At 39.6% G+C, this 11340-nt stretch overlaps 1 protein-coding gene across 2 annotated transcripts in view; it reads left to right on the forward strand.

Annotated features, from left to right (window-relative positions):
- WARS2 (tryptophanyl tRNA synthetase 2, mitochondrial) overlaps nucleotides 1-10187 on the forward strand; it is a 95318-nt gene extending 85131 nt beyond the window's left edge. For both annotated transcript variants that reach the window (XM_025994656.2, XM_072766775.1), the window contains 2 exons: nucleotides 4928-5046; nucleotides 7909-10187. In XM_025994656.2, coding sequence (XP_025850441.1) covers nucleotides 4928-5046; nucleotides 7909-8357 — 568 coding nt within the window. In that variant the 3' untranslated portion in view covers nucleotides 8358-10187. The remainder of the gene's footprint in view (nucleotides 1-4927; nucleotides 5047-7908) is intronic.
- Nucleotides 10188-11340: the final 1153 nt, after the last annotated feature.

Genomic DNA, 11340 nt, shown 5'->3' on the forward strand with positions numbered 1-11340 from the left:
TTTTATAGGTGCCTGATCTTCCTCAGAGTCTAAAGGGTAAAGTTCCCCTTCCTTTGTTTCACAGTATTTTTTCATCGGCCCCATATTGGGTTCTTTTACCTGTTTGCTTCATTTTTTATGTTGGGTTTTTAAAATCCATATTGGAACAAGCAAACAGTTTTCAAATCATTATTCTGCCAGTAGACAGAATCTGCGAAATGCCTTTGTGTGCACCTTCTGTCTACTTATACTAGTTGAAGTCCCTGCCCAGAATCTACCAGGAGGGCAGAGTGGTGTGTCCAAGTGCAGGTACCAGTCAGCTAGGTTAGGACCACTGGTCTGAGGTATTTCTCCTGCTACCTGTCTGGCTCTCTCACTCTCAGAACAGAGGTATTACATGATAAAGAGCAGTCACCGGATTACCCTGCTCCCATGTCATCGTCGCATCCTGCTCAGGCCCTCACCTTCCACACTTTGCTTTTTCGTTTGACACCTATTCCTTTAGTGTCATCCATCCCGAGCCAGAATATGTTCTAGGTCGTAGATAGGGTAGTGGACAAGACAAACAAGTCCCTGCTTTTACAGAGCTCTTGTTCCCATTCTTGTGAGGATGGTATGCCCCGTGACCAGCCTCTGCTGCTTCCAATGCCTGTGTGGCTACCTTCTGTTGCCAGGAACCAATGTCTAAAGAATTAGGCTGATGAAGAGAGAAGGGTCAGTGTCACCCTGGCCACTTGGAGGGACCCTGGCTGCTGGGATGTGCCCTCATCTCCAGCTGGGATAGGTTTCCAGCAACAGGGGCACTTGCTCTAACTCCACAATACAAGAAGCTCAACCAGCGGTTCTTTTCATTCAGCTCTGCTGATCTTTACAGTTCACAAAAAGTTCTCAAATTGCGTCATTAGTTTTGACTCTTGCTTCTAGTTTTCAGTTGTTTATATTTTCTTTGTCTTCATGGTATTTTAGTAAGAAATTGAGATAGATTATCTCGGATTACAGTTCCAACCCAGAATGTTGATTCTTCACTGTTGAGTTTGGGAGTAAATAGGGGATATCTAATTCCAATATTTAGCAGGAAAGCAGAGATACAGTCCTAACCCTTCAGAGAGTTAGCAGAGCTAGAGACAGAGCCCTAGGATCATCAGAGGGGAAGGGACATGTAGATCCCCATATGAAAGCTGATGAGCACTCCAGTGGTGGGAGAGAACCAGAGAGCCGATGTTTTTAGAAATATTAACATTTAAGGGACAGAAGGGGAAAAATAAGCCAACATATTGCTCTCTGTTGATTCTGTTTCTTTTTTACTCTCTTGTAAGAGTAAATTTACACATAAGTAAATAAATATTCATCAGGTCTTAATTTTCCACTTTGCCAAATAGATGATCGTGGGCTTCCCCCACCCCCCACAAACTGTTCCTCTTTGGGGCCAAGCTACAGAGAAGTTGGAATCAGAGTCAGGTAATGAGTGAATCTCTAGTTGCATGGACATTGCATCTTATGCACCCTTTTTTTTTTTTTGACCTGAACTCACAACCCTGAGATCAAGACCTGAGCTGAGATCAAGAGTCAGATGCTTGGGGTACCCAGGTGGCTGTTGGTTAGGTCTCCATTCTTGGTTTCAGGTCAGGTCATGAGGTTGAGCCCTGCCTTGGGCTCCTTGTTCAGTGGAGCGTCTGCTTGAAGATTCTCTCCTTTTGCCCATCTCCTGCTCATGCTCGTGCCCTCTCTTACTCTCAAATAAATAAATAAATCTTAAAAAAAAAAAAAAAAAAAAAGATTGGATGCTTAACTGACTGGGCCACCCAGGTGCCTTTTGAACACATTTCTGAAGTATAATATACCGTTTTAGAATTATATTCCCTACATAGCTACCATAATTTGAAAGCTTACCAGATTTTAGATACCGTGCTAAGCACTATACATGAATTGTCTCATTTCATCTCCACAGCAACAATATGGGGTAAATATTCCCAATTTAAGTTACCCAAAGTCACACAAAGCGAAAGTGGTAGAGTCAGGATTTAAAGCCTATCCCCACGAAAGGGAATAGAAGGGAAGGGAGAAGAAATGGGTAGGAAATATCAGAAAGGGAGACAGAACATGAAGACTCCTAACTCTGGAAAATGAACTAGGGGGGGTGGAAGCGGAGGAGGGCAGGGGGTGGGGGTGAATGGGTGACGGGCACTGAGGGGAGCACTTGACGGGATGAGCACTGGGTGTTATTCTGTATGTTGGCAAATTGAACACCAATAAAAAATAAATTTATTATTAAAAAAATAAAATATCATCTGAGTTTAAAATAAATAAATAAATAAATAAATAAATAAATAAATAAAATAAAGCCTATCTCCAAAGCCTGTGCTCTTAAATGAATGCTATACTGCATCGCTCTCTCTTTCTCTTTCTCTTTCTCTTTCTTTCTCTTTCTCTTCTTTTTCTCTTTCTCTCTCTCTCTCTCTCTCTCACACACACACACACACAGCAGGGACATTACTAGTGTTCAGAGTTTTTTTTTTAAATAGATAAAATGTGCTACTTCCATGCAAAAGTGTCAAAGAGTTGCTTTCAAACCTATTGCTTACTCTAAACTTAAACATTTATCAGCATTTCTTTTGGAAATATAGTCAGAATTATTTTAGAACACAAATATTAGTTTCATTAGCTAATAATTATAACCTGCTTTTGACCAGAAAGTACCAAACGTGCATTCACCAGATTCATCTCCACAGGATTTCTGGGTTATTGTAAAAAATATTTTTTTTTACTTGTTTCACTTGAGTCAAAATTCCCCCCTATATGATATTCAAAAGAATCTGCAATAAAATCATATAAATTCCTTATGCTTCTGAAACTATAGGACAGGGATGTTCTTGTGCAGCTATTAGAAAGTTCACATAGAAGCTATGAAGACCACATAGAAACATGGGAAACATGTTAACATAAAAGATGGTATGCATATTATACTGCAGTTAGTAAAAATAAGCATCCACATAGACAAGAACAAAGATTGGAAAGCACTTTGCAAAAATAAAAATAATTGCAAAATAATGAAGGATATTGCAAGTTTTTTCAAAATGTTCTGCAGTGTTTTACTATATTAAAATACCTAGTCTCGGGCAGCTCAGGTGGCTCAGCGGTTTAGCGCTGCCTTCAGCCCAGGGCAGATCCCGGAGATCTAGGATCGAGTCCCATGTCGGGCTCCCTGTATGGAGCCTGCTTCTCCCTCTGCCTGTGTCCCTGCCTCTCTCTCTCTCTCTCTCTCACTCTCTATCTATCTGTCTCTCATGAATAGATAAATAAAATCTTAAAAAAAAATAGCTAGTCTATATGTAGGCAGCTTTATTAAGTTGACCAGTAGCCTGCAGATAGTAATCCAGAGGGGAAATAAGATCTCCACTGGTTTTTTGAGAACCACTACTTAACCACTGGGGTAGAAGGTTTTCCTCTCTATAACAAAATAATAATAATAATAATTGTCCTTTTCTGGGGCTGTTTCGAAAAGCTGTTATTTTTCCACTCACAATATACAACTATCTCTCTCCCCAGTAATAAAGTTTTTCTCTTCAAGACTTCTCTGCAGGGACTCCTGGGTGGCTCAGTGGTTGAGCGTCTACCTTTGGCTCAGGGCATGATCCCCCAGTCCTGGGATAGAGTCCCACATCAGGCTCCCTGCATGGAGCCTGCTTCTCCCTCTGCCTAGTCTCTGCCACTTTCTCTGTGTCTCTCATGAATAAATAAATAAAATATTAAAAAAAAAAAAAAGACTTCTCTGTAATGGTTAATTCTACCCTTGTTTGATATATCTCATAGTGATCCAACACTGCAACTTTTATATGTGGGATTAAAATAACTATAAATAGGGATCCCTGGGTGGCGCAGCGGTTTGGCGCCTGCCTTTGGCCCAGGGCGCGATCCTGGAGACCCGGGATCGAATCCCACATCGGGCTCCCGGTGCATGGAGCCTGCTTCTCCCTCTGCCTGTGTCTCTGCCTCTCTCTCTCTCTCTCTCTCTGTGACTATCATAAATAAATAAAAAAAAAATAAAATAAAATAACTATAAATAAAGCTCCCATGTTCTGATGTTTTTGTCTCACATATTTATCTTTCAATAAAATATTATAGGAGAAAATTCAGGTCTCTTTTGTTCTTTTTCCCTGACCTATTCCCTTCCCTCCTCTTCTGGAGGCAGCTACAGTCATGGATTTGTGGAGGAGTTTCCAGTATGTTATGATATTTATATATGCAGCTGTAAACAATATATTTTCATACATACTTTTCAGATTTATGTGGCAGTGTACTCTACATGCTTTCTACAACTTGATTTTTTTCATTCAACATTGTTTTTGAGATCTGTCTACATTGTACCAATAGATATGTTCATTTCTTTTAAATTCCCTGCAGCATATTAATTGTGCTGTGATTGCCACGTACTGGAAGACGAAGGAGCATATTCCAAAAAGATCTTGTTACTCCCTGTATGACAGGGAGGAAAAAACTCTTGCCTGAAGAACTTTCTGCCATCTTTTATTTGAAGAGTGGGGTGGAGTGGCTTTCAAGTGTGAGCACAAGCTCTGAAGTAAAAAGCATCTGGTCAAGGCTAGAATAATATGTACTGACTGGGTAAGGGAATGAAGAGTGGTTTTAAAATACAATTATGCTTAGAGCATATGCTATTTAAGATACCATTCCTCCCTCCCAGCAAGATCCTGTCACATTGGTGTTGATGGCTGTATTCCTCTGCTATGGAAGAAACAGAACTACAGTAGACAAATGTCTCTTTGGCATTTGTCTGATACATAGATAAAGACTTGGGTCTCAACATCCCCTCTCTAGTTGGTGAACATTTGTTGAACACCAACAGTGAAATAGGCACAGGAAATGCAGCTGCTTGCAATATCATTTCAGTATAAGCAGAAGCCTTGCTGAGTTTTTCTGTCTTTTATTAAAGGTCCACACACGTTCCTGTTGGGGAGGATCAAGTCCAGCACATGGAGCTCGTTCAAGATCTAGCACAAGGGTTTAATAAGAAGTATGGAGAGGTCTTCCCCGTGCCCAGGTCCATTCTAAGTAAGTAACAAACATAGGACTCTTGAATCAGGCTAGGTTTCCAAGACAGGACTGGATTGGATAATGGACTGAGGCTTGCAATGTCCTTGGGACCAAACTTGGCTTTCTTGTGAACAGGCTTCAGGATCTGGAACTAGAATCTCTCATCTTTCTCTATACTGTGGGACAGGTAGACCATGTTAGATTATTGAATAAAATGGCCAAAAAAATTTGAAAAGTATGGGAAAGACTAAAAATGAAAAATAATCAAATTCATTAAGTTACATAATATATAAATTATACAATACTTTATATTGAAACATATGGGAAAGACTAACAATGAAAAATAGTTGAAATCACTAAATTACATAATACCTATATATATACATATATATTTGGTAAATTATATAATACTTTATATTGAAATGTATATATGAGAAAGATTAAAAATGAATAATCATTTTCATTATAAATCATTATATAATTTACCAATTATATATATTTAGCAAATTATGTTATACTTTACTTTGATTATATATTAATAAATTAATGTATGACTATTTCATGTCATATATTAATATATTAAGATATATAATACTTTATAATGGATTATATGTTCTCTCTATATATATATCCTTCCCTATATTATGAATGGGGAAACTAAAACTTGGCAAGGCTAATTTTGCATCTAAGTCATATATCAAGTTAGTGGCAAAGCTCTTCTGATTCCAAAGCCAGTTGACCTTCACAAGAAAAGAAAACCATAAGAGAGAGAAACTGCTGAATAATGAGCTAGAAAAAACAAGAGGGAATTGATCATTCTCACACTCTTCCTTCTTAAATGCACAACATTGATGAAATAGACAATCCCCCCACTGGATCAGAAACCTCACCAGCATCTATGAGGCTATACTAGTTTGGAATCTTCTTGAGGAAAGAATCTGTGCATCTGTATCAACATTTTGGTAGCAATGTAGATTTGTGGCAGGGGCAGAGATCACTGAGCCTAAGCCCTGTCCATCTTTAATAAGCTGACAGCATTTTATAGGAGTAGAACAGTATACTGGATCCAGTATAACTGATACTGGACCAGTAACAGTTCAGCAGCATAAGGCAAGTATAAATTTCTAAGCTATTCCAGTGGTTCACACAAACAAAAAATAGGACTTCCTTGCTTTGAAAATCAAGCCTCTTTTAGCATAAGTAATATTTTAATGTTTTTGCCTATTAGTATTTTACCTATTTCAACTTGATATGTTTCTGCAATGGCCATAAAATAGGCAATTATTAATAACACTGATTTATAAAGCACAGCTTAACATCTTGATTCTATCACAGCAATAACCAAGTCACTTCTGTGTGTGTGCATGTGCGTGTGTTACTGTATACTTATACAACTGTGGATAAAGAAATGAAGGGATTGCCACAGATTGTTAAAATTTGTTAGGGGCAGGAAGGGCAGTGGTTGTGGGCAGAGGGTAATTAGCTAATAGGGATGAGCAGAGAGGAAAGAGAGAGGAAGAGGAAAGAAATAGACCAGACTTTTTAAAAAGGCATGCATGGCTAATACAGTATGATTGATACGATTTCATTTGTGAAGATTATAAATTTTATGTTCATATAAGCATTAAAAGATGCATGAAAATGTGATCAATCAAATGTTAACAGTTTTATTACATATTTCAGGTGATCTTTATTTTCATGCATATATATATATATATATATATGGCTTGAATTTTTCACAGGGGGTATTTGCTATTTATATATATAATCAGATAAAAATAATAAAGTCATGTAGCAAGAAATAACAAGTGTTGGTGAGGATGTGGAGAGAAAGGAACCTTTGTGCCCTAATGGCGGGAATGCAAACTGGTGCAGCCATGGTGGAAAACAGTGTGGAGGTTCCTCAAAAAATTAAAAATAGAAATATCATATGATTCAATAATTACACTCTTGGGTATTTATGCAAAGAAAACGAAAACACTAATTCAAAAAGATATATGCACCCCTGTGTTTACTGCAGCATTATTTATAATAGCCAAGACATGGAAGGAACCCAAGTGCCCATCATTGGGTGATGCATAGGGAGATGTGGTATTTATATGTAATGGATGCTGCATGACCATAAAAAAGGATGAAATTGTGTCATATGAGACAATGTGGGTGAACCTAGAGGGTCTCATGCTAAGTGAGATAAGTCAGACCGAGAAAGCCAAATACCATATGATTTCATTCATAAATGGAATCTTAAAAAAAAAAAAAAGAATAAACAAAAAGCAACATCAGACTTATAAATACCGAGGGAAAGAAAAAGGAGCTAGGCAAAATGGATGAAGGGAAGGGGGAAGTATGGACTTCCAGTTATGGAATGAAGAAGTCACAGAGAAGAAAGACACAGTATGAGGAACATAGTCAGATATGGCAGTATTGTTGTAGGGGACACACTTAGTGTGGTAGTTACACACTTGTGAACATAGTATAATGTAAAAGTTTGCCAAATCACTGTGTTGAACACTGCTATTTGTGTAACACTTTGTGTCAGCCATACTCATTTATTTATTTAATTTTTTATATTTTATTTATTTATGATAGACATAAATAGAGAGGCAGAGACACAGCAGAGGGAGAAGCAGGCTCCATGCTGGGAGCCTGATGTGGGACTCGATCCCGGGGCTCTAGGATCCCGCCCTGGGCCAAAGACAGGCGCTAAACTCCTGAGCCACCCAGGGATCCCCGCCATACTCATTTATAATAATAAAGTCACGTGGTCCTCTTGACACTTTTTAAGATCTAGACCCTGACATTCCTGGTGTGATGTTTTCTTATTTTGTAATTGTCTTCTGGTTTGGGTTTTGGTGTGTGTATGTTGGCATCTTTCCCTAGCATCCATGAAGAAGGTGAAATCTCTCCGTGACCCTTCTGCCAAGATGTCAAAATCGGACCCTGATAAACTGGCCACCGTCAGGATAACAGACAGTCCAGAGGAGATCGTGCAGAAATTCCGCAAGGCTGTGACAGACTTCACATCAGAGGTGACCTATGAGCCAGCCCGGCGAGCCGGGGTCTCTAACCTGGTGGCCATTCACGCAGCAGTGGTCGGTGTCCCTGTGGAGGAAGCACTCCAGCACAGCGCAGGCCTGGACACTGCTCGCTACAAGCTGCTGGTGGCCGATGCCGTGATTCAGAAATTTGCTCCGATTAAGAGTGAAATTGAAAAACTTAAGACAGACAGGGGCCACTTAGAGAAGGTCTTACAGGTTGGATCAGCAAAAGCCAGGGAATTAGCCCATCCTGTGTGCCAGGAGGTGAAGAAATTGGTGGGGCTTCTGTAGGAAGCAAGGCTTTTATGACTTATGGCCTGTGCACTCCAATAAAGGCAGCCTTCCTCACAAATGAAAAATGATGGCTTGGGGACATTTAATTTTCACCTGGTTATTGGCTTCATTTGATAAATAAGGATTTGTAACCTTCAAATAGAATGGTGTTCTAAATCCCATCAGCAAAATGCTGTGGCCAGAAATAGAGAGAAGCCATGACTATCTGAATCCTCAATTATTTGAGGCACACTCCTTACCCTGAATTTAGGTATATGAATGTGATTGAGGTGAGCAGTGGTTCAAACTCTCCTGCTCCACTGACTGAGCCGGCCAGGTGCCCCTCTGTCCCAACCCTCTTAAAAAGTAAGACGGAGATTCTTAGACTTCTAATCCTTGGGATGCCATTTGGACCAATTTGTATTGAAATCAACTTATAAAAATAAGTTGATTATTATAGTTCCTTTGTCACTGAGATAGTACCTGCCTAAATGCATTTAAGCTGCTTTACTTGTTCCCAACAAGACCATACTGACTGTCCCAATATGTATTGTTTTGTTCAATTCAGAAATACATGATATAGTCTTCTGAGACGGTTGATTATTTCAAATCGATTGACATATTAGAACCCAGGTTCCTGGATTCTGTTTGCAATAAGTACTTCTTTGCCTCTGCCTCTAGTTCAACATCACCAACCCTTGGGAAATATATGAGGGGACTTTGCCATTTTCCACCCCTGCCCTGAGGAAAGCGAGGCTCAGAGAGTGCCTTAGGGTGTGCAGTATCACTCAGTAAGAAGCAAGTCCAAGATTAAAACTTTCACTCCTTAAAGAGCAGTGTCTTTTTCATCAGCACAGAACCGTAAAAGGCAATATGTATGAGACTCCAAACATTCTTATTTTGAAGGTGAATACTCGAAATATAAGTCCTGAACTATGGACACTGTTTATATCAGTAACTCAACCAATAGCCGCCTGCTTTAAATACGGATTTTGCCAACCTTGGTCGTATTTGCTCCTTTAGGATTTCTAAGGCAGGTCCTAAGTTCTGTGTCCTATGCTTGAGGCAGAGACACTTCACAAAGTATATTTTACCAGCCTACAATAGTAGTGAGGCCTGACACATCAGATTTTCCTGATGAGTGGAAGCTTCTCACCTTCCCTCTACCTCAGCCTTTCTGAGTAATAACGAGTCACTCTCTAGAACCTAGCTTCTTTGCACTTCCTGAATATGGAAATGACAATCCTGACTTACCACACCAGGACCTGTTAGCAAGCTTGATTTTGTAAGAGAAGTTGCTTATAAGTTTTTTTGTTTTGTTTTGTTTTGTTTTGTTTTGGTCAGTGGGTACCATGATCAACTTTTATACATAAGAGACTAGTATGTGGGGAAAATTAATTTTTTTTAAAGATTTATTCATTTATTTTAAGGAGAGAGAGCGGGGGGAGGGGTAGAAGGAGAGGGAGAAGGAGAGAATCTCAAGCAGGCTCCCTTCTGAGCACAGAGCCCCATGCAAGGCTCGATCCAACAACCCTGAGATCATGAGTCCTATGCTTAACTGACTGAGCCACCCAGGCATCCCACAAAGAATTTTTCTTCATGTATCTTTAGAGAAAAAAGCAGAGTAGTCCTTTTATCATAACAGATATAAATACACAAAACACTGCATCCCAGAATCCACTCCAGGTACAAATCCTTTTTTGGATCTTTTCTTGGAATGTGGTATGTATAGTCCTAGGGCCTCTTTTGGCATATTTTTTCCAAGGCTTCTTCTTTTTTTTTTTTCCTTTAAAAGGAACCATAGTAAGAAAACTGGAAAATGACAAAATTAAAGATGGATCTATCAAACCAATTGTTTGTGAGTTTTTTTTGTTGTTGTTTTGTTTTGTATTTATCCACTTGTTGCATCTGCTGTCCATAGAACTAAGGGTACCATAGAAAGAATTCTGAGGAGAAAAACTAGGAGACTTGTGATGACTTCCAAAGAACAAAGCCCTCACATGTGAGGGTGGACTTGAGACCATCCTGTTCATGTTATCTTTGCAAGTGACTTGAGAGTTCATCGAATGCAAAATCCACACCCATGATTGAGAGATGTGTCAGTGATCTCAGAAGTTGATAAATGAGCTAAAATAAGAACCTAGATGTCTTTTCACTCCTTTCCACCTACCATTTACAGGCCTCAGCACAATCTTTTCATCAAGATGAAGAATCAGAGAGAAATCTAACTTGTGGCTCATCTCAAAAGGTGATTTTATTTATTTATTTTGAGATTTATTTATTTATTCATGAGAGACACACAGAGAGAGGCAGAAGGAGAATCAGCCTCCCCATGGGGAGCCTGATGTGGGACTCCATCCCAGGACCCTGAGATCAAAACCTGAGCCAAAGACAGATGCTCAGCCACTGAGCCACCCGGGTGCCCCTCAAAAGGTGATTTTTTTTTTTTATTATTGGAGTTCAATTTGCCAACATATAGCATAACACCCAGTGCTTATCCCATCAAGTGCCCCCCTCAGTGCCCATCACCTAGTCACCCACACCCCCTGCCCATCTCCCCTTCCACCACCCCTAGTTCGTTTCCCAGAGTTAGGAGTCTCTCAGGTTCTGTATCCCTTTCTGATATTTCCCACTCATTTTTTCTCCTTTCCCCTTTATTCCCTTTCACTATTTTTTATATTCCCCAAATGAATGAGACCATATGATGTTTGTCCTTGTCCGATTGACTTACTTCACTCAGCATAATACCCTCCAGTTCAAAGCAAATGGTGGGTATTTGTCGTTTCTAATAGCTGAGTAATATTCCAGTTATACATAGACCACATCTTCTTTATCCATTCATCTTTCGATGGACACCAAGGCTCCTTCCACAGTTTGGCTATTGTGGACATTGCTGCTAGAAACATCAGGGTGCGGTGTCCCGGCGTTTCATTGCATCTGTATCTTTGGGGTAAATCCCCAGCAGTGCAGTTGCTGTGTCGTAGGGCAGGTCTATTTTTAA

Source organism: Vulpes vulpes, chromosome 8 (assembly GCF_048418805.1).
Source record: "Vulpes vulpes isolate BD-2025 chromosome 8, VulVul3, whole genome shotgun sequence".
Lineage (NCBI taxonomy): Eukaryota > Metazoa > Chordata > Mammalia > Carnivora > Canidae > Vulpes > Vulpes vulpes.